Source organism: Diplotaxodon limnothrissa, linkage group LG17, assembly GCF_057381915.1.
Source record: "Diplotaxodon limnothrissa isolate DT_005_m linkage group LG17, D_limnothrissa_male_GT1.1, whole genome shotgun sequence".
In the NCBI taxonomy this organism is placed as follows: domain Eukaryota; kingdom Metazoa; phylum Chordata; class Actinopteri; order Cichliformes; family Cichlidae; genus Diplotaxodon; species Diplotaxodon limnothrissa.
In genome coordinates this window covers 42,426,643-42,444,814 of record NC_140612.1, presented here as the reverse complement: position 1 = coordinate 42,444,814, position 18,172 = coordinate 42,426,643, and the positions used below count along the sequence as shown (strand labels likewise).

Genomic DNA, 18,172 nt, shown 5'->3' with positions numbered 1-18,172 from the left:
AATCCCGGTTCATCAGGAGGCCAACTGAACTCACCAGAATGAGAATTTTCTTCTGAGTTTCAGGATCGGTCTGTTTTGGAAGCCTTTTCAGTACATCGACCAACCATGGCATGCCATGTTCCTTGTATCTGTCAAGATTCCGGGCATAGCAAAGCGAACGTCGCTCCATCTCCATTGAAATATCTCCAACCATGGCTGATGACCGTGCCTCCACCGAAGGCTGTTGGTCATCGTTGTGGACTTCAACAAAGTCAACGAAGTTCCAAGTTGCCTTACGGGTTCCCCGGAGATCACGAAATTTCAAGTCGGGGAACCACCTGATCTTCATTTCAACGAAGCCAGCCTTCAGGCATTCTTGAACATCTTTGCCACAATCTTCAATGAGCACCCTGGCCCTGGAGAAGGTGAAAGGTGTTGGAAAAGAGTCCCTTATGGCGAGGTTCTCAACCAATGCGGAGAGGTTGACGTGTCCCTTCAAATTCTCAGGGCACTTGGCTCCCTGGAGCGCAGCGACGGGGATCTCTTCATTTCGCCGAAAAACGTCTTGCAGCAGAAGGAGGAGAAGTGAGGGACCAATTACGGCAGGCTCACACCCCATGTTACATGTGAGGGAAAACACCCTGTGAACTCGAAGAACCTGTAGGGGATCCTTGGTCCAGTGTAACAAAGGGGGAGGTGTGTCCTCAATTGCTGGCCCAGTTGCAGGACCAAGCGCCATGAAGCCCCGGACATGTGTGGCACTGAATTCATGCCGAGAACTTGTGCCCAGAGCAGAGGAATACACAATGTCAACGTTAGACAAGGGGTGTCCATGGAATGCCTCTTCTAGTGCTATTTCTAGCTGAAAGGCTCTCCACGTGGGCAGGAACCCACCTTTGCCCTCGTGCTGTTGGCCCAGCTGCCAGAGCTCCTCAACCATGTGGGTTAGACACTGCGAAAGGACAGACTGGAGGCTTAACTCTTCCTCCTTCCATTGGAAAGGTACGAGCATTGGGACGTTCTCCAATAACCTTTGGATGTTAGGAATCCGGAAGAGTGAGCAGGAATGGGTTCCTTCAGTACTCCTAAATCCTCTTCATCCAGCCCCTGGACCATCTCAATGCGCAAGGGGTAGTTGCATTTGGACTTGATGGCAAGGTCCCGCATGTGGATTAGATTAGATTAGATTAGATAGAACTTTATTAATCCCTCGGGTGGGTTCCTCTGGGAAATTCGATTTCCAAAAAAGCACAGCATCGACAGAAGTTACAGAGTTACAGAATATTATATATATATATATATATATATATATATATATATATATATATATATATATATATATATATATATATATATATATATAAAACAACACCCAGCACGCCCCTGCGGGCGGTTTATCCTTCAAGCTCGGGTCCTCTACCAGAGGCCTGGGAGCTTGAGGGTCCTGCGCAGTATCTTAGCTGTTCCCAGGACTGCGCTCTTCTGGACAGAGATCTCCGATGTTATTCCCGGGATCTGCTGGAGCCACTCGCCTAGCTTGGGAGTCACCGCACCTAGTGCTCCGATTACCACGGGGACCACCTTTACCTTCACCCTCCACATCCTCTCGAGCTCTTCTCTGAGCCCTTGGTATTTCTCCAGCTTCTCGTGTTCCTTCTTCCTGATATTGCTGTCATTCGGAACCGCTACATCGATCACTACGGCCGTCTTCTTCTGTTTGTCTACCACCACTATGTCCGGTTGGTTAGCCACCACCATTTTGTCCGTCTGTATCTGGAAGTCCCACAGGATCTTAGCTCGGTCATTCTCCACCACCCTTGGGGGCATCTCCCATTTTGACCTCGGGACTTCCAGGTTATACTCGGCACAGATGTTCCTGTACACTATGCCGGCCACTTGGTTATGGCGTTCCATGTATGCCTTGCCTGCTAGCATCTTGCACCCTGCTGTTATGTGCTGGATTGTCTCTGGGGCATCTTTACACAGCCTGCACCTGGGGTCTTGCCTGGTGTGATAGACCCCAGCCTCTATGGATCTTGTACTCAGAGCTTGTTCTTGTGCTGCCATGATTAGTGCCTCTGTGCTGTCTTTCAGTCCAGCTTTGTCCAGCCACTGGTAGGATTTCTGGATATCAGCCACCTCCTCTATCTGCCGGTGGTACATACCGTGCAGGGGCCTGTCCTTCCATGATGGTTCCTCGTTTCCCTCCTCTTTCTTGGGTTTCTGCTGCCTGAGGTATTCACTGAGCACTCGGTCAGTTGGGGCCATCTTCCCAATGTATTCTTGGATGTTCCTTGTCTCATCCTGGACTGTGGTGCTGACACTCACCAGTCCCCGGCCCCCTTCCTTCCGCTTAGCGTACAGCCTCAGGGTGCTGGACTTGGGGTGAAACCCTCCATGCATGGTAAGGAGCTTTCTTGTCTTTATGTATATATATATATATATATATATATATATATATATATATATATATATATATATATATAAATACAGAGACAATATAAATAAAATATACCAAGGGGATAAATAGAATAAATAGGAATAAAAAATAAAAATACAAGTGAATTGCACATTTCAAGTATTGAGGTCTATTGCACTGTTGACTATTTACAAAAGTATTGCACAAAAGGTATTGCACAGTGAGGTGAAGAGAGGAGAGGAGTTAAACAGTCTGATGGCGTGTGGGACAAAGGAGTTTTTAAGTCTGTTAGTTCTTGTCTTGGGGAGAAGCAACCTGTCACTGAACAGACTCTTCTGGTTGTTAATGGCCGTGTGCAGAGGATGCCTGGCATTGTCCATAATGTCCATCAGTTTCTTTAATGTTCTTTTCTCTGCCACTGTCACCAGAGTGTCCAGCTTCATGCCGACCACAGAGCTAGCCCTCCTGATTAGTTTCTCCAGCCTGGATGAGTCCTTCTTTGCTGTGCTGCTCCCCCAGCACACCACAGCATAGAAAAGTACTCCAGCAACCACCGACTGGTAAAACATCCTCAGGAGCTTCCTGCAGATGTTAAAAGACCTCAGCCTCCTGAGGAAGTACAGTCGGCTTTGGGCTTTTTTATACAGGTGCTCTGTGTTGCATGACCAGTCCAGTTTATTGTCCACCCACAGCCCGAGGTACTTGTACTTGTTGACCACCTCCACCTCCTCCCCCTCTATCTGAACCGGTAGTGGACCTGCTCTAGACCTCCCGAAGTCCACAACCAGTTCCTTAGTCTTTGAGGTTTGAGTTGCAGGTGGTTTGTGTGACTCCATGCGACAAAGTTCCTCACCAGACTTCTGTACTCCTCTTCCTGATCATTCCAGATACACCCCATGATGGCTGTGTCGTCTGCAAACTTCTGAATGTGGCATAATTCAGAGTTGTAGCAGAAGTCAGAGGTGTACAGGGTGAAGAGAAGAGGGGACAGCACAGTTCCCTGTGGTGCTCCTGTGCTGCTGACCACAGTGTCAGACGTGATGTCCTTCAGCCTGACGTACTGTGGTCTGTCGGTGAGGTAGTCGGAGATCCAAGCCAACAGGCAGGGGTCCACCTCCATCCTGTTCAGTTTTTCCTGAAGCATACAGGGCCGGATGGTATTAAAGGCACTGGAAAAGTCAAGAAACAGGATCCTGACCGTGCCTTTTCCCCCATCCAGGTGTGAGTGGGCTCTGTGTAGGAGGTACAGGATGGCATCCTCCACTCCGACACCCGCCTTGTATGCAAACTGTAGTGGGTCCTGGGCATGTTGTACCTGTGGTCGGAGGAGGTTGAGGAAGAGCCGCTCTAGGGTCTTCATAAGATGTGACGTAGTAATCCTCCGCACGCGTGTGAATAGCTTTCTGGTAGTTGGGGTGGCTCAGCCCACAATTCACTATCAACCCACTTACTGGGTGTCGGAAAGTTGATTGATAGTGGGTGTGTGGACTGGCCACGTAAAACTGCCAAAAGGTGACAAACGGCAGTCTGGCAATTTTAGCCAAAGCTGGAGCAACATCCAGCCCATGTTGATCCAGCACTGTCTGAAAGTTTGCACACTCGGGCATGGACATGGCGGTGAAAAGTTTTGCTCTTGGCCCAACCAACAACTGTAAACCAGCTCTAGACCAAAAAAATTGGGTGTTGGTGTCATCTGGAATCAAATTGCACGCCACATGCAGAGAACACCGAACGATGTTCTGGAAATCCGTGATTTTGGATAAAATGAGTGGTTCACGTGACTTTTGGCCAAACTTGTAAACAAAAAAATGGAGATCCAATGTCGGATGTTCATGCAACAAATCCTTGGACTGGTCAATAGTGCAAAGCACGAACTCTTGATCCTGAGGTAGGACATTCATGTACCCTTTGTTCTGCAGGACTGTCTTCTGTACAGAGGGTCGATCAAGATCTCCCACTGGGAGGGTTCTAAGACTCTCCACAAAGTTGACCATCATACCATTGATGAGTTCAATGGTTTCTGTGAGAAAATATCCCGGGGACTGAAAGGCTTTGTCCACCCTAACAAGGGATCTGGGAATTGCAACAACATGCAATTTAAATCCTTCGTCCAGCTCAATAAGGTCGATGCCTCGAACCTTGTGTAGCACTTCCAGGCCTTGCATGGAAAACTTGGTTAGATCAAAATGTTTCTTGATTAAATGCTAAGAATTGCGCAGTTGTTGGATTCGGTAGAGAGAAAGGTTGAACTTTGAAAACAACAGCTTCAACCTTTCCAGCCATTTCAGTTTGATTACGATGCCATCAAAATCGAACTCAGCATCTAGTTGCTCATCAGCATTGTCAACAGTACTAGCCTGCAGAGGAATGAGGATCTCTGGGTCAGTAAGGAAATCTGAAACACTGGAGGAACTCAAAAATGCTGTGGCCAAATCATCCATGTTCTCCCTAGCAACATCCTCCATGGCTGGTGGAATCTGGTAAGTAAAAAGAAAAAAATTGGGTAAGTACACACAATAAAATCAGGTAACACACACACAGCAGGTAAGTGTACACACACACACACACACACACAGCAGGTAAGTGCACTGTGTTGTGGTTTGCAGTGTTTTGTGTTGTTTTCACTTTAAATTTGTAAAAGGAAAAAGCTGAAAATTTAAATAGTTGAAAGTTTAAATGTGAATAGTTGATTTTTTTTTATATGATTTATTTATTACATTTTATGTAGAGTGAATGAATAAAAGTATATTTACGGTGGCCCCTAGAGACAAAGCACATACAAACTTCAAATCACGTACGAACTCTGAAGCATGTACAAAGTCCAAAACACGTAAAAACACGTAAAAACTCCAAAACACATGAAAACACATAAAAATTCAGAAGCACGTAAAAACTCAAAACACGTACAAAAGACAACAGAAGTTGAATAAATAAAAGTATATTTACGGTGGCCCCTAGAGACAAAGCCCAAAACACGTACAAACTCAAAAACACGTAAAAACTCCAAAACACATGTAAACACGTAAAAACTCAGAAGCACGTAACAACTCAGAAGCACATAAAAACTCAAAACACGTACAAAAGACAACAGAAGTGCTCCAGGATAGCCGGAAATCCCATCACTAACACACACACACAGCAAGTAAGTGCACACACACACACACACACACACACACACACACACACCAAAAATTACTGAACTTACCTTAAGGTCCAAAGAAGATAAATCCCCAATGAAGAGAGCTGTTGATGGTCTGAATGTTAGGTCCAAAATGAGTGAACTGAGAAGTGTTGCAGGTAAATCCCCAATGTAGAGAGATGTTGATGGTCTGAATGTTAGGTCCAAAATGAGTGAACTGAGAAGTGTTGCCCTTTTATAGGCAGTGTTTCTCAATGTAGAAATAAGTTTTGAAGTTTACTTGTTTTTTCAAAAGGTTATTCACAAGAAGAACTTCAATGTCTAAAATTACACAAACATGAAATTTGACTGTGGGACCATTTTTGGTCATTTGCATTTTTCAATTCCAAGTAGGGTTGCCAACTCCCTGAAAAATAAATAAGGGACACTTCGTGGCCAGGGCCGGGCGACCCAATTGTCTTCACCCTTCCCTGTGTGGTGAATTTTTTTTTAGCTCTTTTTTTGTGTGTGAAATTATTTTTTTAACCATTTGACTTGAAGTTCATTTAAGTAGATGCATATTCTTTGTGATATGAACACATGGCAAACAAATGATAATTTATCCATTTATTTTTAACGCAAAATGACAACATTAACACAATAAAATAGGTCTCTTTCCTAAACGAAAGACTGGTACGCTTCACTTTTTGTGCAAAATGACAAAATTAACACAAAGAACTCTGTCCTGCTTAACCTAAAATTATATAAATTAATAGAAAACAATAGAAAGAAAAACATTCTTGTAACAGTGCACATTTAGTGCAATTAGAAAAGTAAAAAAAAAAAAAACAGTCTGTGGAACACCTGTAAACACAACATCTGTGCCTCAAAGGCCTTGACTGTAGCTGAAAGTTGAAGTAAAAAAAATCCAACAAACTCATGAACTCAAGCTCAATGCTACATTATGTGGAAACAGACTACTTTTTCCATTTGTGTTTTTTTTTTTAGCTCTTGCTGCAGTTAGGAGTTGTTTGTCGTTCAGGATTGCAGAGTAAAACTCTGAGCAAGACATATCATAATTTAGACTGACAATGAGCTCACTTCTAATTAATTCAGTAGAACATTTTTTCCGCACATCAGTCCACTTATTCTTCATAAGAGAGAAAATCTTCTCCTCAAACCCAGTGGAAGATGGGATGCTGAGTACAAAGGATACAACAGCCTGCATATTGGGGAGGTCAGCTGCCTGAAGAATTTCCATCCACTTCTCTGCTGTTCCCTTGGACTGCCACTTTTCCTTCTCCTGATGTTCTTTGGTGAGGTGCTTCAGAAGGCTGGTTGCAGTGACACACTCTTCATAAAGCTCATCCATAGAGATGTTTAACCTGCCAATAGAGATGAGAAGTTGACATAAATTCTAAGTGGTACATAGAACATTTACAGTGGTAAATAAATGGAAAAAATGTATTGTATATGTTTATAACGTTGTATAGCATTTAAACAATACAATAAGTATAGTTTATTTATTATGTATTTATCCATCCTTATATTAAGTATATGAACTCCTTGAATTTGTAAAATAGTGTATAAAAGATTGCATGCGTGTGTATATACACTACAAACAAAGTTAATGACTATGGTTTTATTTATATATGTTATCTATCAATTGTATTTGTTTATTTTTAACCATCAATACTATTAAAACATGGTTTATTATTTCACTGGCAAATGTTTTCTCTTGTTGAGAACTTCCACTAAACAATACCGGGATAGACACAACACTTAAAAAGTTAACGGCTACGACAACGGGGAAAAATTGTTTAAAAAGAAGCCTTGCGGTGGATCCGATTCCTCCCACCCAAATGTTATTTAGGTGAAAATAAAACTGCCACCAGACACGTTTGCTTGAGGAATCCATCAGACCAGACCACCTCCATTTTATGAACCCACAGAACCCTCCCCATCCAGCTCTCCCCTCCTCACCCCTCCTCCTCTCCCATCCTCTGTGTGGAAAAAACCATGTTTCAGAACTGTCGGATGTTTATGGACGGGGAATCCAAAGAGTTGCCTTGGTATGTGCAAATACCTTTTACGTAGCCCATCTCAAATTACGTTAAAAAAAATAAAGAAGGCAATTTCAGAATACCTGTCTCCAGCTATCCCTCCTAGGTCAACAAAGGCACCCATCTTCCACCATGAACAACAGGAAGGCCTAACCCAGAAGAAGCCTTACATGAAAAAACAACACGATCTGTTACCTTGTACAGACTGGTGGAGATCGAAGATTTTAACGAGGAGTGGCCAGAGACAAACGGTATGTAAAATCCACCCTGAATGAAAGAGCTGAACCTCGGAGGAATAGAGTACAATCGGATGATCCACACTTTTTTTTATTAAAGTTTGCAAAATTTACAGACTTATTAAAGCGGTTGATCATCAGAAAAATGTTTCAGAAGACCGTTATCATCAATCTCTGAATAAAAATAACCACAAATTTAGTAACTTTGATTAGACCAGCTATCTCAATAGAAGGACACAGACTCTAATTGAGGAGATGCTAAAAACTCGGCTCACAGATCAATTTTTATCCTTCATGACTATTATAACCAAAGCATAGAGTATGAGTTTAAAATTTGTTTTCAGTTCTCTAGAGAGGCCCCTTTGAGATGGCAGCATCCTGGGAGAAATGGAACCTGGGCCGCCGTCTCCAGCCCGAGTCGTTGGACCAGAACCAGGCGGTGGTTATAGCCAAGCTAGCAGACTGGAATCCAGCTACCACATCAGCAGTGACACACCCTGTAAACCAGAACAACAGCCACAGGTGAGCAGGGAAACGACACAGCTGAATAACCGTGTCAACCCCTCACTGAAACAATACAGCTTTGAGTTACACTCACAAACCTACACAGATTGAAACCTTGTGTGCAGACCTGCCTCCAAACAAGAATAACAGAGGACTCCTCCTCTTATTGTCTTCCTTCCTCACCATCCTCACCAGAACAACAGGTCTGCACTCCAACGAGAGACCCCAACACACAGAGGAAACTGCAGGACTGGAATCTTCATGTGAAGAAAATATCTGTGATCATCGGTGACTCCTATGTGCACAGACTCCTCCGTCCTATAAAGCAGAGGGGTACAGATCGACAGATTTCCATGAGCGAAATGTTGCCACCCGGTGAGGCCCAGCTGGAGAAAGCACCCTGTGGAAAATCTGGTTTTATAACTTTGGACTGAATACCAGTGATGGAGCTGAAAATGGGACTAAAGGCAGAGCAGTCAGCAATCTTTCTAAGGCCCTTATTTGTAAAGAACAAGCCACAATGTTGCATCTTAACAACTTTATTACAGGTTTAGATGAACAGATTCCTGCACTTCCTACTGTGATATTCGGCACAGAAGGACAACATTCACTCGACTAGTAGAGCAGCAATGTGTATGTTAGAACAGTGGAACCAGTGTGTAAATGAGCCATCCCCATAAGCCTTGAAAAGTGGGAGGAGAGTAGTGGTGTGATTCACCTTTCTTAAGTTCCAATGCTCAGCGGGTCCTTTGGACAGAAATAAGTTCTTCTTCTTTCAATAATTGTTTATTCTGTTCATTATAGAATCAGCTAGGCTCCAGTGGTCAGGAGAAGCTTCTGCTATATGAAGCTGTTACAGTGCTTTTTGTTACACTGAACGAGAGTAGTTTTTCTTGTTGCTTGTTTGATCTACTTCCATTTAAAAGATTATAATTACTGAAGTGAATGTGTTTTCAGATAGTTTACAGTGCCACTGAAGCTCCACTCAACCAAGTGTGCCTCAACAGTCTGAAATGAAAAGATTTTTCTTGCTTTTTTTATAAAACAATATAATATAATATAAAATAATATAATATAAAACAATAATTTTGGATGTTTCTTTCGGCTCTTGAGGTGCCCTCATTGAGTGGGGTTTGCCCAGTATCCTCGAGGGTATGTGAGGAGCCTTCCATAGTTGGGTTGTTTGGTTTTTACCCCAGCAGCCATTCATCTCCATCTCAACAGTTCATGACCAACATGCCGTGGCTGCCCCCTGTACCTGTTGAGTACCTGTACCCTCATCCACTGGAGCCTGGACCTCCAGCTGATTGCAGCCACTTCAGTGCAAGGAGGAGATGCTTGCTTTTTGTGTGACTGTCTGGCAGTTCACCCTTCCCTTTCTACCCTAACCCATTTTCCACTCCAGCTTCTACCCGACCCGGTTCAGACCCCTCCTCAGGCAGGGAGGGGTCTGAACGGACTGTCGCAGGATTCTCCTTAATACAGGAAAGAAGGGATTTGAAGACGAGATGAGGACTTTTAGCAATTCCCTCCCCCAACCAAATCCTAACCTTAACCCACCATCCAGTCCTGTCCCCCTTCTCTCCTCATACCGGTACCCACAGTTCATGACCTGTGTTCATGGCCTTTTGTTGTGGGCAGTCTGAGGTACACCTGTGCACTACTCATGATGTCAGATCAGCATCCTGATGTGGCACACCTGTGAGGTGGGATGGATTATCTCAGTATAGCAGATGTGCCCACTACCACACATTTGGACTGATTTGTGACCACTGTTTGGGAGGGATGGTTATATTGTGTATCTGGAATGAATTTTAGATCTCTACGTCCATCCCATGGGGAATGGGAGCAGTAACAAAGGTGTTGCGTTTATATTTTTGTTGAGTGTATATATATTATGTTTTAGTATTTGTTCAGTAATGGATTAGGTTATAATTTTATCAGAAAACTGTACAGTAATTTTGGGCGTGGATCACAAGGTGAAGGGTGGGGGTCACCCAGAGTCAGAATCCAGTAAGATATCTGTGTCACCTTTTACAGTTTTCCTGTAATCTGATGTCAAAGATGAGAATATATAGAGTACAGTACTGTAAATCTGGTAAATTTTAGTATTAATTTTCTGGAAAACCATACAGTAATTTGGGGTAGATCACTGGGTAAAAAGTGGAGATGGCCTAGAGCCAGAATCTAGAGAAATATCAGTGTCACCTCTTACAGTTTTTGTGTAATCTGAGCTCAAAGATGAGGATAATAAAAGTACAGTACTGTATATTGGGTAAAGTTTACTGTTAATTTTCTCTGAATCGTACAGTAATTTGGGCTGTGGATCACAGGGTGAAAAGTGGAGATGAACCAAAACTGGGCCCATACGGTAAAAAAAAATATTTTGAAATATATTTTGAAATATATTTCAAAATATACAAAAATTGGCCAAAAAATATATGCGCTAAAATACATTTCAAAATATATTTATATTTTATATATATATTAATATATATCTATAGAGTTTATAGAGATACAGATATATTTTCCACATAATTTTACCTTTTTTTTTCCCCTCGATGGAAAGTCTATCCAGTTCACATTACAGTAATACTAACACCCCTTTTGGTCATCTATCCTTACTCTCCAGCATTCAATCTGTTGACCTTCTTTGTCTGAGTCCAACCACTTCAATGCTTCATCACCTATCTGTGCAATTTTTATTGTTGCAAAGTGAGTTACTTGTGCAGTATGCAATTTTAGATACACAGTCTTCACTTACTATATATGGCTGTCATGGTTTCTTTATCAAGGGCAGTTCTTCGCTCTGCGCCGATGTCTGTTTTGCTGTGTCCTCCTATAAAAAGCATTAACATTTGAGTGTCTGGCTAGTTACATTTCCAAAAATCTGATCTTTGTTCATCTAAACATTTGAACTACAATATTATGCTTTTTGGTAAAGAAACTGGTGACAGAGAAGTAGGCTTTTTAAAATACTATTAGCTAACCATTGGAACTAAGTTTCAAAGCTGTTTACCTTTTAAATTGCTCTGGATCAAAACCTCCAGTGGGAAGACGGCCATCAGAAGAACACGCACCATTAAAGTGGGTGTTTGGGCCTGAAGAGCAGTAGCCCACTGATGTTTCAGAATTTTTATCCCTGTAGCATGTGCTAACTCCACCTGTGGTTGCAATCACATAAAAAGAGTGTTTCAATATAAATTGTTTTTAAAAAACACATTTGAGTTTGCACCTACCTAAATTCTCAGCAAAATTACTTACATATTCAGCATCACTGGAACCCTTTAAATAAATAAACACATACATATGAAGTCAACAATGTTGTTACAGACAGAGTATTACTGGTAAACTAAATGAAAGAAGGAAGAACTCAGAATAACTTAGATGATTGAGTCTTTACACTTTAATAAGAAAGATTGACATTTCGCGGTGGCACAAAGCAGAATCAAAAATACTTACTTTAGAATCCCCAGACGCTTTGCATGAAGAGTTGGGCACCTATAAAGGAGAATATTTAAAGATTAAAAAAAATACACATAGCATTGACTGCCATAAAAACACTGAATAAATATCAGAATGTGACAATGTTGCACAACAATCTAAACCTTGTAAGTCATGTGACATATTTTGATGACGTAAATATATCTATACAATTCAAGTAAATAGGTACAGCATACATGTTCTGGAGAAAAAACAAACAAACAAACAAGCAAAAAAAAAAACAATATATAAGAATCCAGTGGGGTAAAAAATCTCTTCTGAAGAATATAGTTCATTTTGGGTGAAAAACAAAACATTCCTCTAAAATATATATACTGACATCAGCAATCAACATCATGATTGTAATTATTTCCCTACTAGTCCATCTACTGCTCTGTGCATGTGTCAAGCACTACGACTGTATCTATGCATATAAATTCACCATATATATCCTGCAAAAATGTCTTGTTATGGTCAAAAAAAGGCAAACAAACAAAGGCATTCAATCAGAGATGAGAAATTAATCGGGAATATCAATTATATGGTAAATGGCCTGTATTTGTATAGCGCTAGTCCCTAAGGACCCCAAAGCGCTTTACACATTCAGTCATCAACCCATTCACACACTGGTGATGGCAGCTAAAAAAACACAATCCTTATTAAGCAATGTCTAACCAGTAGTACTGGTCTGAATGACAACAAACATAGCTAGTGTTTGGGAAAATCTGTTATAAAACAGTTATTATTTCAATAGTTATGCTTAGCATGTGACATAATATCACGTGACACAGACACTGCGTAAAAAACCACAACAACTAATACTTACTTTAGGAGGATGAGGGAGGGCAGCATCAGGTTGAGACTTTGACATCTGTAAGAGAAAAACTGATGTATTAGAAACAAGTCATTTAAAAATACATTAATGTGGCAGACTGTTCCCTGTTCCGATGCAGTGTACAAGTACAATCAGGGCTGTCACAACAATGGGGCGGTGCCAAGTCGTCGCAACCCTACACTGTAAAAACTGTGATTGGGGTTAATTAGAATCTAATAGGAGAGTAATAGTAATTATTACTCAGTAAAAACGTGTATGAGTAGTTTTAATCAAATCTAAGCAAAATTCAACAATTTTGAGATGTTCAGTTATTTAAATTTACACAGTTTTGTTTGGGGTAAATTCAGCAATGGTTTGTTGAGTAGATTTAAAAAAAATGTTTGAGTACTAAAAAAATTTAAGAAATCTAATAGATTTAACTGATGAAAGCATTTTCATTTTAATCATTGTACACTTCCGCCCATAATCCTTTGTGCCACGTGCAGGACACACGCGCTTCATGAGTGGACGTCTCCATTTTGTCAGAGGTAAGACTTCTTAATTTGTTCAAATATAAGACACGGTTTAAACAATAACGTATATCGGTTTTGAGTAAAGGTTTTAAACAGTATGATACGTCGAAATTTTATTAATAATCATCACTGTAATGATAGTATCGTATTTTTACACAAATGGCAGTTAGTGGACTGCTAGCACAAGGTCACTTTCCAAGCCTTCACGACTGTGTTACTGAACAGCTTTAACTAACCACATGTTTTACCGTATTAAAAAATATCAACGGTATATTCCAATGAGTTTTAACGTCTTTCATCCACGTTTAAAAGTTCATGAAAAGGTTTTGCGGTCAGTTGTGAGTGATTTTGTCAGCCACAGTCAGTTTTTCGAACTCCAGTTTCCAATAATGGCGGCCGCTACTAAGTTTTAAAATTACTCTTAGTAATCTTTCTGGGTCACAAAATAAACTTTTAACATATTTTCAGGCGCGAAAGTAGCTGTGTAAACATCAAATATCTGCTCGGTTTATCAAGATATCGCATGTTTGCAAAAGTGCTTCGACGTTTTCGGAGCATCTGCTACCCACCAGCTCGATAGCAAGCCGGGAGCTCGAGGGTCACTGAAGCCGCTGAGAACGGCACAACTCCCGGCACATCATTTTCAGATCACCGCGGGGTTTCGCTACTCAGTTTAAACGTAATGTATAAGTCACTTAGACAACCTAAAAATGTTATTGTTTGGTTTTTTTCAGTGTTTTATTTGTTCGTGAGTAAATCGGTTTGGCTGAGATTAAAGTTATTAGATTAGATTAGATAAAATAAAACTTTATTAATCCCCCGGGTGGGTTCCTCCTTGGTTTTTACACAGCTGACTAAACGTCAAAAATGATAATGTTGCTTTCCTTTCAGGTAATGGAAGATCCCTCAACTTAAATTCACCTGATCAGCATGGGATTGAAGTTGCAGGCTATCATAGCCAAGGTATTTTCCACAGACATTTCAGCTTGGAATTTTATTTAAAGAATTTTTTTGTCAAATTTCATTTGCATGGTGCACAGCTCCACTAATTTGTTTGCATGTTTTTGTCAGTGCAAGAGGACGCCAGGACGTCACTGATATAATTAACAACACAATTATGGGTTTCATGTTTTAATTGTATTTTAAATACATGTCTATTCTTAGTAAAAAAAAACAAACAAAAAACAAACAAAAAAACACAAGTACAGGTATTGCTGGGTTTTTGTTTTGTCCCAAGAAGGAAAAACCCTTTCTGACGAACATAAACTAAATTAGATAAAAAAACTAAATTACTAAATTAATGTAATTTACTAAAACGACACATTTAAAGATTGAACCTGTCAAGCATGTTGACAATACCTTTGTGTTGACTGTCAGCACCCAGGCATGTGCATTAACATCAGCTAATTATCGCACATAATGCTCCATGTGATGATAATTTGATATTTAACAGTTTTTTTTAATACTGCCAATTCTCACAGTTTTGTCTTAATAAATGGTCACTTATCTGATGGTAATTTTTGGAATTCTTGCTCATTTTCAGTCACCAAGCAATCCTAGCAATAACATAACCAGAAATCTGGTTATTCAGTGCTTGATGGTGTACCTTGGGGAGTCCATTGATCAACTGATCAAAGAGTACAGTGTAAGTGTTGAAGTAGAAACATTATTCTGTTTTTGTTATTCATATGTGTTTGTCAAGTTTCAAATAATTTGAGGCATTATCATGTTTTATTTGTCATTCAGCTACAGGATGTGTCCAGGAAATATTTCATGTGTGCAACTACAGTCAGAAAACCCATGTGTTTGTTGTTTCAGGATGCTGATGAGGATGGTGTGTCACAAGATCTTTCTGAACAGAGGATGAAAATCTACAAAATCAAGGCTGTTGGATCTGAGGAGGATGACATTGGCATTGTGCTGGAGGGTGTGAGAGTTATGCCTGCTCTGGGCAATTTTCCAAGAGCATGCGCAATGCTGGTTGGATTGACATATGCAGTCGATCTTGCCTATCCCAAAGAGCTAAAATACACCTTGGAAGTATTCCAGAAACTTTTCCTTGAACTGGATTGTGCTAAGCTCTCACCAAAAGTGAACAGCCTCAAGAACAAGTTATTGGCTTAAACGAGGACTCTGAAAGAATGAAAGGGAAGTAAGCTCACTGAAAACCTTTGGTTTGTCTTTGTTAGATGCAGCTATCTTTTCAGTTTTTAAGTTAATTTCATCTTATTCATATCTTACCCAAATGACCTGCAATGTGTCAGGCTGTATTTGTGCTCTTCATTTTAATTTTGTTTTTTATTACCTACAAGTTTCTTAGGAATATTCTGTTTGAAAGGCAGCAAATTGGAGGAATCACTAGTGAAGCTTTTCTTTGTTTATAGTGTATGTTACTATAAAACATTGGTTTAAAACAACTTTAAAATTTAACAGAAGTGCAGTCCTGTAGCTGTAGAAATGTTACTTCCTCTTACATGTGTCTTAGATTTTCTCAGGTTAAACATCCAAATTGGGATAAAAGGTTGATTTACATTATTGATATTCCATGTACATGAGTGAAAAACCTTTGTTCTACAGTTATATTGAGTGATTCAATTTAACAAAAGATTGACAAACTAAAGTTTTTGTTTGTCAATCATAAATAAGTAACAGAGATAAAGGAAACGGTAAAGGATATTCAAATTTCAGGTTCATGTTGATATTACAGTCTAAAGATTAATTTCTTTTTTACAAAACTGGTTTACATTCATGCAGTTTATGTTGCTGTTGCTCTGTACACAAAGCTGTGTGATAAACTGTTTATGACACTAAAACAAATTTACAGCAGAGGAATGTATTTAGGAGATCAGGAGATTGTTGATGAGAATTCAGTGTATACGAGCAGAAAAATGTTATATTATAAATTACTGTGTTTTATTTTCCACAATAAAACAAATTACTGTTTTGATGTTTTCTTTGTGAAATTGATTCATTTTACTCAGAAAATAAGTAAAATTCATTTCATTTTCTCTTATTATTCAGTCATTATTTTTAAGGTTTATTTGGAAAATTATTGAATCCAATTTGAGTTTTACTGAAAAAACAAGAAGATTTCATTTCTTTGTAATGGATATTTTAGGAAGTTTTTACTAAACCTTTGCCAGATAGTTAGTAAATTCAAAGTAATTTTTCTCAGAGACTTATTTCATATCAATTATTTTTTTTGGTAAAGTTGGGCAATTTCAACCTTCAGTTTGAGATTTTGACCCTAAATCCAACACATATTTACAGTTTAATTCTATTAATATCTACTTTTGTTTTCTATTTGAATTTAATTAACATTTTCTCTACATTTTACATAAATCTTTTGAAATTAAAATCTACTTAATTATTTCAAGTGTCACTTTGTTGCCATAACTTTTTTAAGTAACCTCTAGTCACAGTTTTTACAGTGTAGGTACAATGTACAAGTACATATAACTACATATGTGAATAAAGCAAGAATCTGTTTAGGTTAGGCACACTGCTGACTGATGCTTGTTAGGTTTATATGATTGCAAACTGCACAAAAACAACAAAGCAACAAAATTAATGGTAATGACAAAAAATTAATTAGATTTTACTTACGTCAGGAAGCTCTGCATTCATTTTCATGGGCTAAAATAAATAGGCACAAACATTACTGCTAAACAACCCCAAAAAAACTCCAAAAGGCCTCAAAATGATTAAAAAGGCAAGGAAATGTGGAACATTGTAATTAGTGATTATTAATGAAGGATAACTGTGCTTTGTTTCTAACCTTGGTAATTAAATGCTGTGTAGCCTGAAGGAGAGGTGGGATTTCTGTGAAAGTGAAATTAAATGTGAATAGGTTTTGATAGTTATTGTATATGACAAGTGTAAACACACACATAAAACATGCAATAGTACAGTACTTACTTTCAAGTATTTCATTTTTCAGCCTATCGTTCTCTCTTTTTAGATTCGAGTTCTCTTCTCTCAACTGATTAATGACACGCTGTAGATGTTCAAGTTTCTTTTCATTCCATAACTTTAGATCGTTTTGTTGGTCTGTTGGGTATGCCTAAGAAATGGAACAAAAAACTCTCTCTTTAAAAGCCACCTTCTGTATGAAGGAATGATCTCAAAATGTTAGGGGGGGGTTACACATACATATATATATATACACAAAACAGGTATATATATATATTAGTATATATGTCTGTGTGTGTACGCGTGGCGAAACACTCACCTTTTTCTTAGCTGCCGGTTCGTCTGTGACCTCTGTGGCCTCAAGGAGTTTCATAGAAGGTTTACTTTTTCTCTTAAGCACCTCTGGCTTGGGTAGTTGTTCTTCGATTTCCTTAAGCTTTGTTTGCAAAGTTTTTTCCCTTTCTGAGGAGGCAGAATAATAATAAAAAAGGCTAAAGTACATCATAATATAATTAAGTTACATATTTTGATTAACAAATAAGCGACAATAAAGTAATATTATACTGGAGAAAAGGCACCTGCTAGCTTAATGATGGAGGCTTCATAGACCGGCCACCCGCCTTTTGGCTCCTTGGCGCCTTGTCGCCACTCCACCAAATAAACGTCCTTTTCCTCCAAACCGTTTAAGTATTCCTCCTCATCAAAATCCCGAATGTGTTCAGTTGGCAGAATTGAGAACTTTCCATCTTCCGACCACTTAATTAACGCGAACATTATCCGCTTGTGTCTTCCCGTCTGTATATCGGCCATTCGGAAATTGCGCCTCAAACATCGGTTATATTTCAAAAAAAAAAAAGGGGGGGGAAGAAACAACAACTAATAATTTTTTTTATTACTATTATTAATATTTTTTGCGCGTTCATTGCACATGTTTGGGAATATTTCAATATTTACTTTTTATTTTATCTTTATTTATAAAAAGCACAATGGCAACGCGCATGCGCATACTCTGCTCCGCTCATTAACCTTTACACTTTCACACAACCTACAGATCTAGAACGAAGACGCTGCATTTTTTGAATAATCTCTGGTGAGCATAGATTTCATAGAA

General features: G+C 39.5%; 1 protein-coding gene across 1 annotated transcript; it reads right to left on the bottom strand.

The window, feature by feature from the left end:
• Positions 1-8,163: 8,163 nt before the first annotated feature.
• Positions 8,164-17,835, bottom strand: LOC146615528 (uncharacterized). The gene is made up of 11 exons (XM_085375574.1): positions 17,640-17,835; positions 17,381-17,523; positions 17,068-17,212; positions 16,928-16,971; positions 16,756-16,785; positions 12,629-12,673; positions 11,782-11,820; positions 11,584-11,604; positions 11,339-11,483; positions 11,084-11,158; positions 8,164-8,312 (listed from the first exon to the last, which is right to left on the bottom strand). The coding sequence occupies exons 1-11, from the start codon at positions 17,833-17,835 to the stop codon at positions 8,164-8,166; spliced, it is 1,032 nt and encodes a 343-aa protein (XP_085231700.1).
• Between the last annotated feature and the right edge of the window lie 337 nt (positions 17,836-18,172).

Coding starts and splice junctions, on each gene's coding strand:
- LOC146615528 (XM_085375574.1), bottom strand. CDS start 17,835: ATGTTCGCGTTAATTAAGTGGTCGGAAGATGGAAAGTTCTCAATTCTG. Junction 11,821..12,628: donor CCCTCCCTCATCCTCCTAAA/GTAAGTATTAGT, acceptor TCTCCTTTATAG/GTGCCCAACTCTTCATGCAA. Junction 11,484..11,583: donor GTTCCAGTGATGCTGAATAT/GTAAGTAATTTT, acceptor TTGCAACCACAG/GTGGAGTTAGCACATGCTAC.